The sequence below is a fragment of the Mercenaria mercenaria genome, chromosome 9 (assembly GCF_021730395.1).
Source record: "Mercenaria mercenaria strain notata chromosome 9, MADL_Memer_1, whole genome shotgun sequence".
In the NCBI taxonomy this organism is placed as follows: domain Eukaryota; kingdom Metazoa; phylum Mollusca; class Bivalvia; order Venerida; family Veneridae; genus Mercenaria; species Mercenaria mercenaria.
Genome location: NC_069369.1, coordinates 18,076,813 through 18,101,440, shown reverse-complemented (window position 1 = coordinate 18,101,440; position 24,628 = coordinate 18,076,813). Strand labels below are relative to the sequence as shown.

At 32.4% G+C, this 24,628-nt stretch overlaps 1 protein-coding gene across 4 annotated transcripts; it reads left to right on the top strand.

The window, feature by feature from the left end:
* Window positions 1-289: 289 nt before the first annotated feature.
* LOC128559419 (uncharacterized) lies at window positions 290-23,899 on the top strand. Of its 4 annotated transcripts, XM_053550913.1 has the most exons (16): window positions 290-432; window positions 1,517-1,597; window positions 1,763-1,861; window positions 3,905-3,976; window positions 4,376-4,468; window positions 4,835-5,055; window positions 5,460-5,574; window positions 7,932-8,318; window positions 8,838-8,963; window positions 9,666-9,878; window positions 11,498-11,548; window positions 12,474-12,645; window positions 14,021-14,220; window positions 15,184-15,276; window positions 16,188-16,274; window positions 22,948-23,899. In XM_053550913.1, exons 2-16 carry the CDS (start codon window positions 1,525-1,527, stop codon window positions 23,073-23,075), a joined length of 2,130 nt encoding a protein of 709 aa, XP_053406888.1. In that variant the 5' UTR covers window positions 290-432; window positions 1,517-1,524; the 3' UTR covers window positions 23,076-23,899. The 4 variants fall into 4 exon arrangements, 3 of the variants coding, with proteins under 3 accessions (XP_053406888.1, XP_053406890.1, XP_053406889.1); XR_008372341.1 differs by lacking the exon at window positions 14,021-14,220 and having other exon boundaries at window positions 22,948-22,996; XM_053550915.1 differs by lacking the exon at window positions 1,763-1,861.
* Window positions 23,900-24,628: the final 729 nt, after the last annotated feature.

The window sequence follows — 24,628 nt, the reverse complement described above, 5'->3', positions numbered from 1 at the left end:
TTGAATTATTTGGTAGAAATACAGGCAGATACATTTTGCCTGACTTCTTCAGCTAAAGTTCTAAAATTGTTCCATGATAAACGAAACATTTGTGTCTTAAACGTGTAAGCTTTGTTTCGGTATAACACAGACGTTTTGGTTAAACGCGTATACGAAGTTAATTATACTATCATATCTTGTTTTCATTTTTTTTTTGCCTAAGCAGTGTTCCATTCACAGACTTTAAATGGTTTAGATAAAACATAATACAAAACATAATATAACATATTTCGTTAAACTTAAAATTTAATCGAGGTGACCTGTAAACCAGTAATTTTTTACCATATGAGTCTAAAAGTGATAAATGAATATATTTTGATAATAGACTACCTGGTGCAGGAGTTTATTTAACAGTTATGTTAGATCTACTTTGTTAGACATCAACTTCCCGAGGTAAGCACTGCTTTCATACACTGAATCTTCGTTTGTATAAAATGTTTATTGATTTTTCATGATGCAACACTGTCGTTAGATAGTGTAATCTTGTATTCAGTAAAAATGTGTGACTTCTGGAAAAGGCAAATTGTGTATTTACTTAAAATATTTGCATGGTTAGGAGTAAGTAAAGTACGAGAAAGTTACGATTATCCTGCATATTTATAATGGGTGTCTGTTATGATATATATACACATGTATATATATATATATAGTAGACAGAATTTTATAAGAATTAAATTACCACCACAATACCAGACCAATTACGGCAAGTCCACTAACCCAATAAGATTAGCTTCGATGCTGCTTTATATACGAGCCCAAATTGTACTACACATTCGTACTTGTTCAACATTTGCATATATATACTCAAATCTCTGTTTTCATGTCTCACAAATCAGTAGTAACATTTTAGTCTTTTTAACTGATTGGGACCAAAGAAGCTATATTTTCTCTCTCTGAAAGTTCACTGGATCTTGAGGATACATTGAATATATAGAGATAGTTTGCATTAAGGGATACAATTGAATTCGGAACAGTTTCCCATACGTGAGGTCCGCTAGGATACAAGTTCGCATTATAAATTATTATATAGTAGACAGAATTTTATATGAACTAAATCACCACCACAGTATACCAGACCAATTACGGCAAAGCGCCTAGCAGTACAAACAAACACGCACATGTCACAGCAAGTCCACTAACCCAATAAGATTAGTTTCGATGCTGCTTTATATACGAGCCCGAATTGTACTACACTGTATGGTGAACAAATACTTACTTTTTCAAAGGTCTTATCATATTGTCGTGATATGTGAAATTATTATACGCTCAAAAATCCCCCAAAAAGAATTTGTCAAAGATAAAATTATTCAATATTTTTCAAGTAAAGTTTCTTCTATATAAGTAGTAACAAAATTGCCTTGACTGCGACAGAAATGAATGCATTATGATAAATAAAGTATATATTAATATTGATTTACAATTTTAGGCACAGTGGATATATAAATTATATGTAATTTAGATTTCTCAATATTTTCAGACATAGGCATGTGCTCAGACATATTACAGCTTAAACATCAGAGCAGCACCATTTTTCAGAACTATACATATTCCACTAAAGGTATGTAAGAGATATGGAAATAGAATGGTGTAATGTGATGACGAAATTCCGCAAAATCTGAAACATTTAATTTTAAGCTCTCACTTTTAAATGTATAAACCATTTATATTTACAAACCCCGAGATAGGTCTGAAGGTCATATAATGTATGTTATTTAAACTCCAGATATGTCTAGCAAAAGTTCAGGACATAATACGGAAAATAGATCAGCAAAGGGGTTTACCAGTAGTTCAAAAACATCGTACAGAGATGTCTGTAAAAGTGGTATGTTGTGTTTTCTACTCACTCAATTCTTTTTATGCATTTGTCATTGACTTACGATTTACGAATATATTTTCCAATCTGCGCATTCATTCGAAGCTGATCACTGTCTTCTATCCAGATATCCTCCAATTTGAATTTCAACAAGTGTAATAGAAAACATGTTGATAAAACAGAACAAACAAACAGCAATACGACATAACCAAACCTGTATATTCTTTTGACAATATATATCATAATACTCCAACAAACCATGCTCGTTAAAATAGGCTACTTGGATTATCTTATTAACTTAGGCAGTCTTCTTCTTATTATTATTATTACTATCACATTTATAAAACATGTATATACACGTTACGTTTTGTTCTTTAAAGAAAATAGTCCTCACATATTGAAAATAACTCTATACAAGAATTATTTACACATAACAAATACAGATATAAAACATCATTAGTTTTATGAAACAGAATGCTTTTTTAATATTTATACAAGTAGATTACTCTCTCAATTTGTAAATTGTCATTAAATGAAAAAGGTGTAAAAAGGAATGGCTTGGCTAGTTGAGGAAATATAGTATAAAACGAGATGAAATACATAAATTGTCACAGTTTGCACTAAACAGCAATGCAAAGTCCTAGTGTTCAATAATTTGATCTGTATGTAATAGTTATTGTTCGAGGAATAGGTTTATATTGTGTTTCTAGACCTGCGAGCGAGCGTAGTAGTAGCGTAATTGGGTTCTCTAGTATAGTTTTGGTAAAATAATCTTAGCAGGCTGGGCAGTTTTTCCAAGGGTATATCATTTCGATCGGGATAAATAATATACACCGAGATAACATAAGAACAATAGAAAGCACTGAAGTTTTGATAACGTTTTGTTAAGAAAGTGCGAATACTCATACCACCATGACAACTTTGTGAGATACATGTATAAAAGTCCAGCTTTATTTGCAACGGGAAAACAGACCACATGATACGAAGGCGTGTTGTATTGTTAATATATAGGTAAACTAAATCAAAAATATAAACTATATCAAATAAAAATATTAGTACTTTGCTAGAAATACTGATTTTTTTGTATTCTTTCTGTTGTTCTTGTATTTCCCCGATCCGGGCAAAATAATTCGACCGAGGTATATACCCTGATTAGGCGCGCGCCAAGATGACACAACGAAGTATGTGCAAAACACTACACACACACCATCGAGAGGATATGAAACCCTTGTATCTTCTTGGTATTGAAAGTAACGAGTACTATTAATTAAGAGGTTTGTAATTCGAGGCCTTTGTTCTCTGTGACAAGGCAACGATTTGAATAAACATAATTTCGTTTCAAGTCGTTTTCGTACTCCACATCTGATTCACGTGGAGAAGTTGTCAGTTACTTGCGGATGTAAAGTCAGTACAAGTTTAGAATCCAGGAAACTGATTGCTTTACACAAATAAAAGACTATTAGATTAAGGACATGAGACCGACAAAACTTCGTACAGTGCAAAATATATAATATTTAAAGACATGAAAATGTCAACCGTTAATTTGATATGGATAAACGGTGTTCAGCAAAATTAGAACATTTTTCAGAAAACGAGAAATGTTCTTTGTTAAACAAAATGTCCTGTTTAATGAAGCATTCTTCACTTAGACAGAAGAGTATGCCCGTTTTAACTTTCAGATAAATTTCAAGACCTGTGTAAAATTGAATGTTAAAATTTTACAGCAACGTCTTCCTTATATCAATTTACAAGATATGTAAAACTGGACGAAAATGTTTACTTATTATAATAAAACGAACTTTTTTTGAAACAAGTGATAATGTTATTTACGGGGTCAACCACGCGCGCACCGTAAATGACATGCGCAGACTTCTCATGCTTCTCCTGCATTGTTACGGTCGCTTTCGCATAACCTGTATTTTAATTTTAAAATCTAATTTTAAATATTTTGAGGTGCCTAGCTATATTTTAAGCTGAGATAGTCACCAAAACTTGTGCTTTCTTAATGACACTGAAATACTGCGTTTATTGCTTTGACATTTATATTTCTAGAAGAGGTGTTGTCAACGAATCAATCACATAGTAGTCTTGAGTCAAAGAAGGAATCTGTTACACCTGAATTAGGTAACGACAATATACTACTTTAAGACATGTGTTGAAATTCGTTCGTATGAAAAAATAGATATACACTTAAAATTGTACGTTTCAAGTTGCTTCCAGTTAATGTTTGTTTTATTTTTTTTAAATAAAAAATAAGAGTATCAAGGTCTATAATCTTCTAATAAACGTACAATGGAAACGTATTTATAGTATAAACATTTGATCGGTCGGATCAAGGGGATGAATTTACATACATGCGAAAACTTGTTTTGATATCTTTAAATACAACTTTGTAATTATATGTGATTGTCTGTATATTTGTATATGTATATAAATACTGAAATAAAAAAAAAATGTTTAAACCCCCCAAAAGAATCTTACCCATTTAAGCATATGTAATCAACGTTAACTTTGCTTTTGCAGAGGAACACAAGTCTCATAAAACGTGTGCATACACTGAAGGAAATGTTGATAGGTCGAACTTATTACAACAAGAAGTGGAAGCCAAATATTTATGTAAGAACGAAAGAAAACGATTGTTATCTTTCAATGCTACGTACACTTATCTTTAATTTATTTTTTTGTACGTAACGTCACAGCGATAACATTACAGGGCATATGGGGACTTTTCAGATTTAAATGATGCCCGGCCATGCACATTTTCAGGCACGAGCAGGAATTTAGGTAGAACCACCGGCCTTCTTTCGTAAGCCAGTCATATGAAAGAATTTTACTCCCCAAACGAGATTTCGGTCCCACAGCGGTGTACTATTTTAGTGTTTCTATTTATCAAATTTTGAACACGTTTTTGGGAATGGATTACTTACATAACAATGCAAATGTTAAAGCAATGTCATATAATTATGATTTACATTTATGAAGCCGACGAAGCTGAAGATTTCCTTAGCAACGACGCAATCAGGAAACAAGTAAGTCTTGTTAAGTATTATTCTTGGATCAAAGACGAAATGGAACAGACAACAGCAAAAGCAATAGCTAATTGTCTATTCTCACATGACCCGCAGTTACTTTCGCACCATGATCATGAATGTATAATGGCATCACCTGGGAGAAGAAATACCGTAGAACAATTGCTGAAAAGAGTAAGCGTTTGGACCTTTTTATTACCTTTTTCAGTTCAGTAGGTACACATGGCACGCTGAGCACTTTAATTTTACGCAATCTTAAACATGTTACATTATGATTAAATTCCCATCCAGTCGAAATAACAAAGGATGTGATAGTGCTCATCAAATTTAAATTTTATTTTCTAATTAACTCGTAATTAGTGATTAAATCTGTAACGAAGTACATTTATATTTTGATGTTTTATATCTATTCAAAATGTAGCCACATCATTCTACCTTCAGATTTTCTACTACATTCGTTTGGATAACGCTGCTTGACTTTGCCTCGGGTTTCTTGATTTTTATCTAAACATCGTAACTGTCGGTAAAAGAGCTTTTGAGCAGATGCCATTAAGTCTAACTTTTACATTTATTTTTAGGTTTTAATAGGTACAGAAGAATTGCATGATGCTTTTACCCATTTCCTAAGGAAAGAGGATGGCCACAAAGCCAAAAAACTGGATGAAGAACCAGCAACTGATATTGAAATAAAAGGTTTGTAAAAATCAAGAGTAGCAAAAGTACTCTTTTAAATAAATATATCCGGAATGTATTGTTGGTGAACATAGTTGAACATAGTGTTGGTGAACAATACGGATAATATAGCGGGAAATAAAAATTGGTTTAACATATTTAAGTATAAAAATGTTCGTCTTGAAAATCATTTACGACGACGACGACATGATTTATCATTCTCCTGATCATCCATAGTAATATGTTTTAAGGTGTTTTTACATATTTAATTATGTATAAATATTGGGAAAAGATTGATGGAAATTTCTTTCTTGGTATCACATAGTTTAACCAACAGCGTAAAGTACAACTTAAAATTCTCAGTGTTGCTCACTTACGGTGGCACAGAGGTGACACGCAATATATTTTTTTTTAAATTGCACTTCTCTTTTTTTTGTCATTCCCACTACTAACTCGAGGGAACGACTTTGTATGTCGTGATTACGAGTTAATAAGTCGAACGGCATAAAAAAGAGAAGTGCAGTTTAAAAAAGAAAAATATTGTTTTGAAATAAAAAGAGAAGCGCAATAATTACCACGACATAGCTATCGCGTTCCCACGAGCTAGTCAACCAACCAAATCTTGCTTAACATGAGTAATTTATATTTATTTGCTGTAAATGAAAAGTTATTTCGCTTTGTAATAAAGTCGTCATGACGGAAGACGACTTGAAAGGTTTCATGGTGAGAAGAGGGGTTCCCTCCGAAGTGATTCGAAGGATGATCACAGATATGCTAAATATAACAAACAATTTGATTGGTTGACTTATTCGTGGGAATGAGATAGCTATGTCGTGATTACGAGTTAGCTATGTCGTGGGAACCACTTACTATGTCGTGATTGATTGATTGATTTGACTGATTTATTTCAACATACAATGAATATATATAACATGGCAAATTATCATATACATACAACAAACAATAAACAAATCTGTATGAATATAAATTGAAATGTGCCAGGCAACAAAACATTTTATGCCAAGGATAACACAAAAGAAGAGTAAAGATAAGCTCAATACTCTTATTTCCATTGTAGTCCTTAATATACAGTATTGTATGAATAGGTAGAAAACAAATACTAATACTTAAATACTGAACTTAAGTAACACACTTATAAAGACTTTTCAGAAGAATAAATTGAAATATAACTTCAATAAATTACTATTACAGATATAATGGAAGCAAGAAATAATCTCAAAGCTAATATCACAATTGAATGAAAGACATTGAAAATTACAATATCATTGCTTAATGGACTAATGTTATAAATTATGAAAATAAAACCATATGGTAAAAAATGTGTAAAAATATACCAAACTGAAATTCAGGAGCAACTAAATTAAGATTCAAAATAACTAAAAACCAATTTGCCAGTTTAATTAAAGTAACTGAAAACTTGTGTTGAACAAGTGGGAACGAGATAGAAAGTTGTTCCACGAAATAGCTAACTCGTTCCCACGACATAGCTAGCATGCACTAAAAGCAGCGAATATTCAAAAACAAAATGAAATATTGGTATGAAAAGATTTATTGGAGAAACTTTTAGTCTAAAGAAACAAGATGACACTTCATAATCAACATATATGACACGCATACACAGTTACACCTTCAATAAACATATAGATACCATGTTTTAACTTTTACACCTACTTTCTACATTTTTCCATATAACAAACCAAAAGGAAGTAATACATACATTCGGAAAAAGTATCAAAATGTTTAATCTATCTCCGGATGCTATGTATCATGACTAGAATATTTTCCACATGAGCACCGTTCAGTTGTTGCCTTTTCCTACCCACGATTCTCTTCTACCAGAATTGTTCCTTCGAAGGAAATAGAAGGAAATAACTTTCAGGATGACATTTGATGAAATAATATAACCATAAAAATAATTATTATTTTACCTTCAATAGAATATATAAAAAAAAAAACAAAGACAAATATCAAACAGGGAATGCCACGCCCCAAAAACGCAGCCTCCTCAAAACGAAACCCACAGCACGCAGACGCGTGCACCACACACACACACACACACACACACACACACACAGCCAACACATTAGGACACAACAAACAAACAAAGGAACACACACACAAACACACACACACACACAGCCAACACATCAGGACAAAACGAACAAACAAAGAAACACAGTGGGGCACCGCCTTGGAACGGTCAGTGGCAAAAACACCATTGGGGAGCTTAAACCGGTTTATGGTGCGCACCCAACCTTTCCTTTCCCTGTAGTCCTTTATATTTACACCGTTCATAGTTTGTGAACAAATATTTCAAAAAGGGTATGTATATTGACACATTTGTTATCTGATTCCAGTTTTTCAGCGTTTGGATAAATCATCTCGTAAAATATGTGATAGACCAGACAGTGATATGCCACGTCTTAAGTTTTCAAAAAATGACAGAGAAATATTGTTGAGCAATCTTAACAGAAATCACTTTATTGATCCAATGAATGATCAATTATTGTCCAAAATGATATTTAGTATTCGTGAGCATACGGATATTGCAAATTGTTCGATGGACAGTGAAAGCAAAGTTCAGAAACTTGTGGAAACTATTGAATTGTGTTCGAAAGAAGTCTTCGAAGATGTTTGTAAGTGTTTGACCTCACTACAGATGGCACACCTTGTAAAGAAACTAGAGATGGGAAAAGATATAACTAGCAAACAAACTCCGAAGAGAAAGTATGCACTTTTGAAAGGTATACAGTTATTGTAACGTAACTGTAATTGTAATTTCGAAACCAATCGAAAATAAGCAAATTTGAGGTACATTGACTCCATAACAGTTTTCTATTGTATCATTTTAACATAGAACATAACAAATATTATTGCAGTGACTTTTAATCCTCCCCGAACAAGGAATCAGTGTTGTTATTTTCTCTGCACTTATCAAAACACGGAGTCAATTTGGTATATCTGTATGATAGAATTCCGCTTTAGGGATGTTGAACAATTCATTTCGTCTTATGGTCAGACTTAATCAAACCGAGTTTACTATTATTTGCTTGCTTGCTTTCTGTGTTTCCGAAGAATCTACTTCCTAATTTTATTTGACATAGAAAAAGTGACACAAATATAATTTATTGCTTTCAAAATTCAGTATGTACAATTTCAGTGTAGCTTTTAATGTCTCACGTCAGTCTCTTTTTCTTAGTATTGAATATTGTAGAACGTAAAGTAACATAGACACTGTATGTTATATTATAAATACGTTGTAGACGATTTGAAATCAGAAGATGGCCCAGTGCTGACGTCAAACTTAGAGCAGCTTGATGAATCCAGCATGGTGAAACGCATTCGAAAAGACGAATTACATATAAAGGAAGCTATACAGAATCATATAGGTCAGATATTTCTCTTGAATAACGGAATCTTTGGAATTGTTTAATGTCTTTTACGAGTGGACATCAGCTGCAATAATTTAACTTGTGAAAATGTAAGATATGGTGTTCATGAGTGAAAGATATTTTATCTTATGTAAATCAAAAAGTTTTCTTTTTATTTATATTTGACCAAGTTTACCAGTTTTATAGTCTTTTACTAATGGAAAATTTATTTGATCATTTTCACTGTGAAAATAGCAGCAGATATATTTCATTCTAATACTTCGAAAATTCACTGAAAAACATGAAATGATACATAATAATGCATTTTGTTTCTGCTTCACTAAAGATAATATATTTATTTTTTTGGGAAAAAAAATGAACAGCTCGAAATAAAGTATAATTGTAACGATAGTGGTTTTAATTCTGCTAATAGTACTTGTTTATCTCAAGATCATTACAACGAGTCTTGGCAATGATTCAGATAAGCTTCATGCTTTCACCAGTCAAGCTAAAATAAATTAGTATAAAATAGATTAATAGTGTAGTTTGAAGCACAAGCATATTCGTTCTATACTTAAATAGCTTTAAAATTCATCACTTTTGGTCCCTACTTATTTTCCATTTACTAAAAATCATGTTTATGCATAGTAACAGTTGAATAAGAAGTTTAAACTAGAATTTAGATAAGACTAAGCACAACCGACTATGGGTAATTTTCAGATTTTACACTGGACGACCTTACAGATGGTTCCATAGTTTTTCAGATAAGTCCGAGAAGCTCTGACTCTTGGAACATACTGGAACAAAAGTGCCGCTCAGGAGAAGTTAAGGATTTTCTTCCAGAGGTTTTTAGAAATGAAGTTGAAAATATAGGAGAAGGAGAGCATATCTACAAACTAACTATATATATATTACCAAAACCGCCAGATTTTGGTACTGTTTTTATGTTATTTAGAAAGAAATAATAACATATTTTTCTAACTATTTATATTTCTTATTGTAAAACACAAGTTTAAGAAAACAATAGTTTAATTGCTAGATCATTACGAATGTAGTTTGACAGATAATAAGTTTTACGTGCTTATATTAACTTAAATCTTACGATATTATACTGAATAGGATAATATGCGAATGTGCCGGTGTAATGAAGTATTTCGACCCCCATAGAATATTGAACCCCGGTCATAGTATTATGACCTCCAGATCATAGTACTATGACTCCCCCACGGGAAGTAAACTGAACCTCACGAAGAATATTGACTCCCATAAAAAAAAGACCCCCGGTCATTTGGTCAAATTTCGTAATAACTCATGTATCTAAGGCCTAGTTGCTGCATTTTATGCCCCCACTCGGGGAAGGGGGCTTATTGATTTGCACTTGTCCGTCCTTCCGTTTGACCATTAGCCCCAGATACCATCACTTGACACAGAAATCAGAGCATTCCGCAACGGGAAAAGGGATTCTATTTCTAGACGCTGTATCTTGGTGTATACATTTTTTTCAGGAAAATAACAATTCACAATACGTTCACAAAACACACCAGTGTCAATAATCCCTGCATACCGGTATGAAGTAATTCTTCAGAAGAAAACTGCACAAGAAACTGCTAGCATAGAACGTAGTATTAATAGAAGTTGCAATACTTAGCAGTGGCAGTAAAGTACGGTAGCGGCAACAATAGAAAGTAGTAGTAGTAGTAGTAGTAGTAGTAGTAGTGGCAGTGGTAGTGGCAGTTGCAGCAGCAGCAGCAGCAGAGGAATAAGTGACAGCAACAACAGCAGCAGGAGAAGAAGAGGTAGATGTACAAGACGTATTAGTGGAAGCAGGTATAGTAGTATCAGTAGTAGCAGAAGTAGTAGTAGTAGTAGTAGTAGTAGTAGTAGTAGTAGTAGTAGAAGAAGAAGAAGTACATGTAGTAATAGCAATCGAAGTAATTGCACCAGTAGTAGTAGTACAATCAAAATGTTAACTATTGGCAATGGAGGGTATTAGAGTTGTAGATCTAGTCAAATTGTCCGTTAGGTTTGGTGGGGATCACTTTTTAATAGATATTATCGTCGAAAGTCTTTTTAGGAGCCGGTGTTTTACACGGAAAGAGTAACTATTTTAAATAGAATAATGTCCGGGAATCGATATTGTATGAGAGTTCGAATGTAGTAATTTCGGCAGTGAGTATTTTACATGGAAGGAGTCACTTTTTCTATAGAATAATAACCGGGGTCGTTATTCTATGAGATTCGAAGGGAGTCATCTTTAGGGAGTCAGTATTTTACTTGGAGGGGACAGTTTTTCTATAGAATAATGACCAAGGGTCGTTATTCTATAGAGTTTTCAAAGGGAGTCAGTTTTTTATAAAGGGAGTCAATATTTTACAGGAAAGGAGTCACATTTTCTATAGAATAAGGACCGGGGGTCGTTATTCTATGGGGGTCGAAATACTTCATTACACCGGCACTTAAGAACAAAGTGTTTCATTATTACAAAACTGATGGTATGACGGTTGACATTTAGTAGCATGTTCACAAAAGATAAATCTATGTTTATTTTTAAGTGAACAACAAAGCTATTATTGAATTGGCAAACCCTTCACAAATTTCAAAAGGTTAGTATCCATATTCGTAAATTGGTCGTTTTACAGATTTTATTTCTTACTCTCTTGTCTGCTGAAAATGCAGCCTCATATATGTAGCCTCACTAGCAGCAAATAGTTTTGAAGAAAACTACCGATTATTTAATATTTATAGTAGATATATTGTTTTGATATCAGCGTTTACTGACATACGTACGCCCCATTGCTGCGGCATAATTATGCAGTACCATAACAAATGGACAGTAAGTCATATATGACATTAAGGTTGTACAATCTGTTTGGTTGAGTTGCAAGTCACGCTGACATACTATTAGTCTTAGTTTCATGCAGACAGGTCATTCTGTTAGATACAGCACGAAATATGTTTAGAGCGAGCCCACTGTCTTCCTTATGGTTCAGAATGCTGAAAGAGAGTAGAAGCTACAACGGCGTGCAGGAAATAGTTCGAGTCAACGTTTCAGTAACCAAGGCAACCATATATCATACAAGCTGCGTGTAAAACTTTGATTATACAACTAAGCCATCCCGTACTTATACTCAATAATATCATATTCCATGGTCCTTTAGGATCATGGAGGCGAATCTATAATAGTTTTTACTGAAGTTGGTGCTAGAGGGCGTGAACTTCTTTAAACATTTCATTACCGCCCATGAATAAACTCAAACCGAGAAACCGAGTCTGCTATCTGTTATCAATTTGTTTGGTTGCGCTCTATGCTTCGAAAGTATCTTCTTGCAGCTTTCGTTAATTATTACAACAGCAGTCTTCACATGGCCCATGGCGGCATTGAGTCTCCCTGTACTTACACTCAGACATACTATATTTTCTGGTACTTTTTTTTGTTCTTTCACTCATTTCGGGTGACTTTTCTGTGACGAGCAATGGGGTCTACGTTTTTTCGTCATTGTTGTTTTGATGCAGTAGCTTTCATTTAAGAATTGAGAGACTTACTTTGTGAAGAACTAGAAATAACCGAAGAGCTTCTAGATTTGTTGAAAAGTAGAAGACTTGTTTGTAAGACCATTAAAACAGATCTCTATAGATATGAACGCAGGAAAGACAGGATAACATATTTGCTTGAAATGTTAGAGAAAAATGGCAAAACAGGGTAAGTAAAAAGGTTAATAGATAATGAGATTTAATTTATGATTTATTTGTATCAGGAGAGTTTTAAAACAAATGTGTAAGGTAAGTTAAAACAATTTTTCGTTATGAATTTATTAACGCAATATTGCCAGAGACTTAACATGTAATTAATTGCTATACATTCTAGAAGTTTAACTTATCCTTATTGGTTAGTTTAAATTGTGTTAAAGAATTACATTATCAACGGTATTCTATTTGTATGTTGTAAAGAATCTCTGAAACATTTAGAAAACATGTTAGATAGAAAAAAAAGACAAAAAGGCTTTGAAAAATATTTTTCCTAGTCCTTACGAGTTTGCTATATTGTATTTTATGCAGGTTTTGTTTATTAATATATTTTTAAATGAATTTTAGAGATAATTGTTACACATGTGGTCGTAAATAACGAAACTTCTTGGCTCACGTTGCTAATTTGCAGATCAGTGTCAGGTATCAATAATACATTAGCTAAGAAAACAAATTAAAATATTTTGATGTATATATTAGGCTGTTCTAGATGTTTTTAAAACTAAGATAAAAGAATATATTCGCTCATTATAAAAAAACTTTTGCATCATTGACTCATGTGTTCCCATGGGCTTATGTGTTGAAAAATCAATTTAACACCTCATTAGTAAAATGAATTGTAACGTTTAACAGTGCAGGTAAATTATTTAGTCTAAAAAGCATCACATGGAGGCTTGTAAAGGTGATTTTATTTTGACATAGAGGTTTGTGCCTCCTTTCAGTACACTAAAAGGAATATATATTAGTAAGAGTGTATCAACTTTAGTGCAGATAAAACGATCTATTAGTTTTGAGAACAAATACAAAATAATACTCAATTTATATTTGTCTCTATATTTAATGAGACGATTCGCCGAAAGAAATATTTTAATAATATATTTTACGTCTGTTGTTACTAGTATGCACATTCGTGGTTCCAGCTCGCCGAACACCTTCTACCAATCATTATGAAAAGCAAGTGTTCTTACGTAGCGTCACAATGCACGCCTTTAACAGGCAACTTCGGGTTCAATTTCATATGACGATGTGCTGCATGTTAATAAAGATAGCGTTGTGACGCCCTTCTGGTCAATTTTTTTTTAGGATATAGTGCTTCTAATGTATACAGTTTCGCCGAAAGAATTTGTATGAGGCACTATTAACAGCGTTAAAATGATTGAGTCTTTTGTACTCAATACTCCTGAGGTTCTATCTTCTTGTTTTTTTTTTGAGCTATAAAACTTTACTGAAAGGTAGGTACTAGTCCTAATCGGAGAGCATAGCTTCGTTTATTTCTCATGCAGCTTGTACAATACGTATATCAGAAATATTTTACAGCGAACATGTTACAGATATGAGGTACTGAAAGGATATATCAAGGATAGAAATGGATATCTATATGACAAAATGACAACTGAAGAGGGAATAAAGACCATTGACAAAAAGGTCGAGGCTGCTGGTGTTAGAAAATCTTTTTCAAGCAGTCTTGATCGCAATGTGATGAAAGAGGTTTTCTTCACCGCTGATGTCGTTTTATCAATCAAAAAGAAAGGTAAGAAAATCTAAAACCCAAAGACACATGTTTTTTTTTTAATGAACATTAATGCAAAACTGAATGATTGTTGTATCAAGGAGATTAGCATTGCTAGTGATGAGATCAAAAGTTTAAGATTTTGGATGTTTTCCTAGATGAGACTCTGAATTTTAAAGAGCACGTTAAAACGAAATGTCGTACAACTATGTGGAACTACTTAAAGATAAAGAACATTCGTAAATATCTCACAAAGAGTGCTGCAGAAATACTTGTTTTGTCACTTGTTATTTCGCATTTGAACTACTGCAATTTTATACTTTTCGGTATAGCAGAAAGTGAAAAAAGCAAAATGCAACGTGTTCAAAATATGTATGCAAAATTTAGACATTTCTAAGCAAGCCTTTTATGACCTGCGTTTGTTACCAATCAAATTCAGGACAAGATTTAATTTACTGTCTTTTATGTACAACTTCTATGTTGTCTATGTCTATTTGACTGTGCTTTCAACTCCATATCGTCCCAGTAGACCAGGTTTGAGGTATTTGGTTACTAGAGAGGGGTGTTGTGCTGTTCCATTCAATAAAAGAAATTCATTGATGACAGAAGTTTTAGTACTCTTGGTCCGAGACTTTAGAATGAAATATCTTTAAGTATCAGGCAGTCTAAATCCTTAGACTGTTTGAGATGAATCTGAACTGAAAACACTCTTTTCTGCATTGTTTTACCACACACACGGTTAGGTTTTTTTTTATTTTCGGAGCAATAATGGTATTGCATTGAATATATAGTTGTCTGAAATAGGCGTTTAATTAAAATAAAAGTTTCAGTTTCAAGTTTATAAATCATTATCTCAAATACATTTCTATCAAAACTGTTCATTGTTTAATAAAGTGTAGAAAGTTTAAAAGATGCTTGACTGAGGCAGTACATGTTTTTGCACACAGTTCATGAGCCTAAACTTGTATATGAATTTATCTACAGACAGAAAGTCAAAACTAACAGAAAGACGTTCATCACCAGCTTTGCAAATGACCTGCCCAAACCTTATCAACCCATGCTGTTATTTTGATGAAGGTTTGTATTTAGGCCAAACAAGATTGGATCTATATTTTGAATTTTGAGAATGATAACAATGCCAGTTATGGCGTATAAAAATATTCATAATATAGTCATTTCTATTAATTACGTATAATAACTACATAAGTGTTAAACCATTTCAACTTAAATAATACATACATGATACGACTGCTTAAAAATGCATACGTATGCAGAACTGGCACGATATTTCAAGGGTCCGGCGTAAAAGCTACCAAGAAGTAATGATCATTTTATCAACTTATAAATACTTCGTTCATACTTCGTTCTGCCTGCTTCGAAGGTTTTGAAAAATGATGGGAACATAGATCTAATTTCGCACGGCCTTAAGTTTGAGCTGCATATCACATATTAGAACAGTTATTTTCTATTATAATTTGCTCATTAAATACACTTTTGTTTTATGAATCCCCTATAAATGCCTTTTTTATGTTCTGAATGTTTACACCCCTATACTTTTTGACAAAGAGTATAAAATACTAATTGTAGACTATTTGTACCTGCTAGAAATCTTAAAATATTTTTTTTGTTCTGATATCCATCGCAAACATTTATGCTATAGTATACTAGTAGTAGAACAAAACAGCATAATTATGGTCCACGGTATGGTCACAGTAAAAGCGTCAATATACGTATTAGCCTTCAGAATACCAGATGCAGTATCTTACTTTTTATTTGTTTCGTTTTCTTTACATACTACTTATTCCACACAAAAGTATTATGTTGGAATTAGTTCATCCCCAAAAGATAAAATGACCTGCCTAACCATGATCATCACAATTAAGATATTGTACTGGCATAATGTAAACAAACAAAAAATAGGTTTTAATTTTCAGTTACTCGCAAAACGAACGAATACATCTTTAATTACACTATCATTGTATTTCCAGGTACTGAATCTATCCCAACACCGGAAGATGAAACCAAAACTTTGGAGGATGTTTGGCAATTTGGTGCGAAAGTCATTCACAAAACCCGTAATATATTTCAAATATGTATCAATAGGACTTCATTTGATTTTGTTTTGTTATTTTGTCCAGATAGCAGTAGCCATTTGTACCATCTGAAAAAAACTAAGATAACTGCCTGTCTCACCAAAGTCATCTTCTATTAACTTAAATTTAGATACTTATCTAATTTCTCTCTCTGCCGCTCGATATTTCGGAATCACGCACACAAAATATTTATTTTTGTTACTCGTTTGCGCTCGCACAATTTAAAAAAAGAAACAACATTTTTACGGACGCAACAGTGAACAAGTGCTTTTGTTTCCAGCCGTACTGCCTTAGGGAGACAATCAAAATCCCCTTGATCAAAATCCCCTCCACTGATAAATGACAGGGTGTTACAAAATCCCCTTCATACTTTTGCAGAGGGTATCATAATCCCCTTTATGATTTTTACAGATCTATCATAATCCACTTCATGAAAATGTTAGGGCTTTTTTTTTTATTCCGGTTCCGGTCATTAGGGTGGTCAGACATTTTAGACAGTGGTGGAAATTTACTAAAATATTCAAAATACTGGATTAAAATGAGTGTACAAATGGATTTAAACATTCCCTCTGGTGACATTTCATATAATAAAGACAGTATGGTAAGCTACACAAGCTACACACATTTCTACACAAAATGCATTCGAAGCATTGGACGTATCAAAAAATGACGACGATGTCTTCTCCAGTGGCCATGGGCGTGACGGCGATTCAGAATGGGAAAAGGTTGGAAATTCTAAAAAGCGTAATAGAATAAGCTCTAGTGGTAGGAGTGGCCAAAACGATTTTGAAAATTATGATAAACTTTCGGTCTCAAATAAACTTTCTAAATTGTATTCTGAAATGCATGAAATCAATCATAAAGTTGATAAATGTCTAGAGTTGCAAAATCAAGTACATTATCTACACAAACAAGTTTCGGGTCATGAGCAGCGAATGACCTTGCTTGAATATAAATCCATAGATATGGAGGCCCGCAACAGGAGAAATAACCTTATGTTTGGGGGCATTTCTGACCAACAAGGCGAGAAGTGTTCCGATCAGATTGCCAAATTCATAAAAGAAGAGCTTGGCATCACGCCGTGTCCAGCAATTCCAAGAGCGCATAGATTAGGTAGATTTAAAAGAGGCTTCACCCGACCGATAATCGTGTATTTTCTTGATTCACGGGACACTGAATTTGTTATTTCAAATGCAAACAAGTTGAAGGGAACAAACTTCCATATTAATCGTGACTTTCCTCCCGAAATAGAAATTGCAAGGCGCAAGTTGTGGCCTAAGTTTAAAGAACTGAGAGCAGCATTTCCAGGAAGTCGTGTGAGTATCATATACCCCGCAAAACTCGTAATGGATGGTAAACTGGTGGCGGACATGTTTCCCAACTAGTACCTCGCTATGCAGCAAAATAGAGTAGTAATTGATAAACCCACATTTACCAGTTTTGATCCATGGTCATCACGTTAATATCGTGCGCGCAAGGATACAATACCAGTGCGTGACCAGTCGAGTAGTGCATCTACGGAGCGTAGCGCATCGAAGTATGCGGGAGCACGTGGATCATCAAGGCGGCCAGAATCGCGCTCACCCCAACGACAAGGTCCGAGGAACCATGCGCCAGTACGTTATAGTGCCAGTGATAGTAATAGGAATCCACCGTTTAAGCGTCCATGGGACAATCAGCCAAATGTGAACTCAAGTAAAGCCATGGAAATACATCCCCACAAAATTACAGAAAATAGGCCAATCGGGGGTTAGACAATGATAAACTAAGAAATATAAACAGTCTCAAATTTGGTTGTCTTAACGTTAGTGGGCTTAAAAGAAGGTTAAATTATCCAGATTTTACTGATTACGTGAATTCGTTTGACATCTTCTGTGTATCAGAAACTCATATTGATAGTACGGGCATTGTCGATATAGATAATTTTGTTTTGTTTTTTTGTCTAAACATAGAAAGCAGAAATATTTTAGGAAATCTGGTGGTATTGGTGTTTATGTGCGTAGCGATCTTGCACCTTATACGAAATTTTTAGAAAGCAGCTCTGAATATATATTGCGGGCACTTAACAAATTTGAATGAAGATTTGATTTTAGGTTCTATTTACCTACCCCCTGAAAATTCTAGGTTTTTCAATCCTGATGATTGAATGACTTTGAAAACAAAATTACTAAAGTATGCAGTGTATAAAAATTTGTTCAGCTGGCCGAGGACACAAATTCAAGGGTAGCTAAAATGCTAAAATGAAAGATTTTGTACCGCCAGATAAATTTTTGAATGAGCATTTTGACATTGATGGGGAAACTCAGGAGCTAAGTGGTACACCACATCTAACTTTGAAGCTGTATTTAGCATCTGAGAATTCAATTACACTCAAACACTTGTGTAAATTCTTGAAAATAATTATGGAAACATTCAACTAATTGTACATCACTAATACCACTATAAATGTGTAAATTCTGAAGAAAAAATATCATCTAATTTTGTGTAGCACTAATACCACTATATATGTACTTGAAATGTATGTCGCTAGACAATCACAGCGATAACTTGACCTTATTAACTCGAAAGATATTTGTTCTTTCTTCCTTTCCATAATTGTATTTATTATAGAGAAAGTTTCTTTTTTACCCAGATTTTGCAAGTAATAACAACTTTCTCGTGCTAGGATTTAGTCCTATTTTCAGCCTGTATACTATTATGAAACCTACTTGATGATAAATAAATTTTACACAGTCTACATCAGTGAAACTATTTTAAGAAATTTTTGTGTACTATAATATTTTATGAATGGACCGTGTTTATTTTGTGCAAACACCGCTTATACAATGTATATATTGTAGTTTATTTTTAGAATGACTGTTGCTAAATTAATAAAGGAACTATTTTCGTATTATAAGGTCAAAATCAAAAAACGTATCTGAGACTCACTATCTGTAATAGCTGTCTCTCCCCCATGTACCATATACAGTCAGTACTTAGTAATTAACTCTCTAATTTGTTATATTATACAGTATACATGTAGCAATAACATTTTTCTTTTCAGTCACTCTCTTGTACCGGAAAAATTCAATGTTGAACTTGCAAATGTTTCTTTGTTATACCCCATGTTGTATTCTGCGTGATACCTGGGTGAAAATAAAGATATGTTCTGTTCTGTTCTGTTCATAATCCCCTACATGAAAATTACAGGGCTATCAAAATCCCCTCTTTCAAATTAAAATATAGGGATAATGTCTCAGTTTCTAGACAGAGATAATTGAAATGGGCTATGATTTTTCTGTTTGATGTTAACCAATATTTGTTAACAGTTTGACATTTTTATAGACACAATTTTTAACCCCCTTTTGTAAGAACAATGAGTAAAAGAACAGACATTAATTGACTTTGAAGTTGTACTAGGGTGTTAACAATTTATCGAAAGTGTTTCTTTTTAATCTTCTGTGTTATCAAGTTATTGAAGGTGTGTTTCTTTATTATGTTAAACAATTTACAATTATTACTTTCACAGTTTGCCATTGCTTAATTGGTATTTGTATTTCAAATAAAGTTGTTGATTATTTAATTAGTATAATTGCTTCAGATCTATTCTGATAATTACTGTAATAAAAAAAATAAATTTTGTTGGTTTTTTTTCATCTTATTTGTTACTCTCACCATTCTATTTTATTTTTTTACTCAAATATCTATTGCATTAAGCACGTAAATACAATGTCTTTAGCAAACATATTATAATTTGGAGCACTGATGTCTATATATCTATAATGTTTCACAGATTCATCTTACTCGATACCATTGTTATAATGTTTATTTGGTTTATTAACCGTCAGCTAATATTATTTTTTATGTATGTAACCGCCAGCATTTAACTGCAGTTTGATATTTATCTGCTGCTAATTGAAAGTAATCTAAACTATGGATAAATTTCTGTTGTTAAGCAATGTATCTATTATCCATGATGTTCATGGTTTTTAACTCGCAAAATGGATCTTTTTTTTAATTCAGTTCCATTGACATTCTTTTTCACAAACAAATTGTACGTTTTTAGGTAAACTCAAAGTACATTGTACTTAAAATATCTTTTTTCCTTTAGATTACATTGTACATGTTGACTATATTGAAAATTATTTTCCAAATCGTTTATAGGTAAACTCAAAGTATATTTACTTACAAAAATTTCTTCTAAAATCCACTTCAACTTTTACATTGTATATGTTGACTATATATGTTGACTATATATAGTTTGACCTTTACTATAATTAGAACAGAACTACTTTCAGTTCTTTATTTAGAACTACTTTCGGAAAACCAATTTGATCACGAGCGTAGCTGATTCAATATTTTATGTCTCTCCCCCCTTCTAAGAATAACGTACTTTCTTGTTATAGTTATCATATAATTTCTTTCTAAAATTATGAAATTTATATCTATCTTGTTCCGGCACCACTGTCAGTATATTATAAAGACAATGTGTTTTGTTTTATGCCCTTGCTGTATATGTAAATGTACCAGGGTTGAAATAAAAGAATAGTTGAGTTGAGTTGAGTTGGGTTATTACAACTTTATGAAAATAGAAACCACGCAATTCCTCAAACATTAACTTGAAAGTTATCTCGGTTAATATTTTTCTCAAATAAAATCAAACAAGGGGATTTTGATAACCCTGTAATTTTGGTGAAGAGGATTATGATAGCGGTAACATTTTAATGAAGGGGATTTTGTTTTTACGAAATGTTATTTCGTAAAAACGAAATGTTATTTCGTAAAAAACAAAAATCGAAATGTATTTCGTTAAAAAGAAATCTTATTTTGTGAAAACGAAATGTATTTGGTAAAAGCGAAACGGATTTCTTAAAAAAAAAATTATTTTGAATAAAACGAAATCTTATTTCGTAGAAACGAATTATTTTTTTAGTAAAAACGAATACTTATTTCTTAAAAACGAAATATTATTTCGTAATAACTGTAAGTATTTCGTAAAAACGAAATGTTATTTCGGGAACAAAATGTTATTTCGTAAAACCGAATTATCATTTCGTAAGTACGAAATGTTAACGAAATTTTATTTCGTGAAAACGAAATGTATTTCGTAAAAAACGAAATATATTTCTTAAAAAAGAAATGTTATTTCGTAAAAACGAAATAAGATTTCGTAACATTTCGTTTCTCCGAAATCTTATTTCGTTTCTAAGAAAAAACAAATACATAAATACTGATAATAGTACACAAAGGTTACATTGACCTTAAAATAAATGCTAATGATTTACAAGTTTGATATATATGAAGCCAGGAAGCAAAAAAAAAAAAAAAATCAAACAAAAATGAGGAAACATTTCAGTTTTTACCTTCCTTTATTTAGTGTCTTCATTGCTTAAATGGTTAATATCACCTTATAAGAAATTCAGCATGGTTGATTTAGACGTATTTTAATTAAAAGAATGTATGTTGTTCATTTTAAGGTAATATGTTGGTTGGAGAGATAATAATTTATATTCAATTTTGTAAAATTATAAGAGTTTTATCTCCCTTTAAGTACAAATAACTCCGTCTTAAAGACACATTAAAAATTTAATTAGAACTTGATTTACAGACATTTATGTAACATGTAACTGGCGTACAGTACATTTAAGAGAAATATTTAATTGATAAGAAAATGGAAAATAGCATAATTCGGAGCGACAATTTTGATATCAATAACGATGATAAAAATGTAACGCACAGATTTTGACAGTCTGTGTGTTTCAACATTTGAAAAAAATACAACAACAAAAAATATATCACTTATTACAAAACTTTTTTGTTGTTGACATTTTGCCATAGACTATAACAGACACATTTATATATTGTATATGTTATTAATGAATCTAAAAACACCATTTACACTTGTTCTTGAGCGTTCTGAAAGTAAGTTTTCATAAATGATATCGTCAAGAATTATAATTCATTACATGTATTTAATTTTTATTTTATAACGGATTGTTCTTCCTTAAAAACGTTCGTAAATTGCGTGGCTGGAATCTATAAGTACATAATTGTCCCTGGTGCATAAGAATATGCATTGTTTCATTAAATGAAATACATCATTGTAAAAATATATCTTATTTGTACTGTTCATTTTTTTTCAAGATCTATATCAAATTTTATTAATTTATCAATTCCCTGAAAATTTTGCTCCAAATCAATTTATGCAATAGTAAGCATGAATAAAAGCTTTCATATGAACCTGAACAAAACCTCAAAACAAAACAGGAAATAGATTGATTTGAAAAGAGGCCATAATTCTGACTGAATACAATAAAGTGTATACTCGACTTCCTTGCTCATAATAATATTAATTATTAATAATTTTAAGGTAACAGATTGGTCAGACAATGAAAAGCTTGGTGAGGCATAAAATCAATTGCATGGTAGAAATTTAGATATATCATCTAAGTTTAACTTGGCAAATTTCATATAATTACACAATATATAAAGTAATGATTTTGCTTTCCAAGATATAACTAGAAACAAGTCGCAAGGAAATACCATATATTGACTTCCTAAACGGGAAGTTTACCTTACTTGTACTTGCAAATTATATTGAACAAATGTCGTGTCTTTTATGTTTTGTATCTACAGTTTCCTTGTTTATATATATATACCTCAAATTATTTTATAGCTGCACCTAAAGAAGATCAAACCAAAAGATCATATAAATCAACGAAGACGGAAATTGAAGACATTGCTGTCGTTCGGTCGAGTAAACGAAGCAACAGTAAAAAACTAAGAAAAGAGACGAATATATGAAAAGAAACCAGTATAGATCAGTTCAACGTCTCACATCATGTGCTAAATTTGATACTTGATGAAAATTAAGAACACCTTTTTATTGGTAGATTATTTCAAAGACCAGAATGTTTGTTTACTTATGTCATTGCAATGTAATATATATGTAACAAAATGTTCTATCTATTGGTGGACTATTTCAAAGAGCAAAATGTTTGTTTACTTATGTGATTTCTATGTGATATATATGTACTAAAATGTTCTATCGATGTCAAACTATGAACGTATTAGTAAATTGTGAATTGTATAGAATATTGCATTGTAAGTTTATCTCTCTTATATAATATAACAACTCAAAATTTGCTAAATTGATGGTAAACAATCCTCAGTCTATGTCTATTGTCATGGAAATATTGAACATCGTTTTTTTTAAGATGATTACACTTTACACAGGTTTTTAATCTAATTAGCAGACGCGTGTTTATATATATGCCATACATTACCTTTACGAATTTCAGCACGAAAGGCTGATGAAAAAGAAATAATTGTCTGGCATTGTATTTAATGTGCAGTACATAGAGATGGTATGACGGCATTGTATTTAATGTGCAGTACATATAGAGAGTGTATGACGGCATTGTATTTAATGTGCAGTACATACATATAGAGAGGGTATGACATGTACACAATTTGTTGCGAATTTTCTGTTGAACCGGTGCTAAAACTAATATAAAGAGCATATCACTAAGTTAAGTTCAATTATTTCTACAATGTAGAATAGGAACAATACAGACAGCGTATGGTAAAACTGTATACAATGATTAGTAATAAAGCGAATAAAAAGAACGGAACAAAGACTTTTAATGTCTTTTAATTAGGACGTTTTAGGGCGTAAGACTCCATGTTCTGGACAGTTTTAAGCTGTAGTTGGTAAAAGCATAATTCAAAAACGTTTCATTAAAAGAGGTTATGATCTGATAATTTTACACCACACAACATGTTTAGTGCTCAGCACTTCTACAACTGGAAGCTATGCTTTCCTCTTTAAATGTGTCCAGCGGAACAGGTTGGAGAATCCATGATAGCAGACATTAAAGCTCATTGGGACTTAGCTGCTTTGATACTTGCGGTTTGGTCCATTTTTTAGCCCTTTATGGTGTTTTTCTAAATACTTGACCTTCTGCACAAGCACTGAATACATACGTGTATGGATGTTTAGGTTTACTTTATATTTATTTTACACAACCATTTTGTTGTTGCATTCTACGCTTCCAAAGGATCTTTTTACAGATTTTGTTATATATTATGTCGTGTGTATGCCTCTTAAGAACACAGCCTCTGCTCTGTATACCGCAACTATGTAGCACTGCATCATGGAACAGTAGAAGAATAACATATACATTTCATTTTCTCTAAAATTAGATTAAAAAACTATTCTGATTGGCTGATGTGAAAATGTATGTCAGTCGTCGTTTAACTACATTAACTACACGTGTATGCTAAAATGTGTATATGCAGCAAAAATGTGCAATATAAATTTAACAATTCAACAGTATAGATCTATAACAATGTAT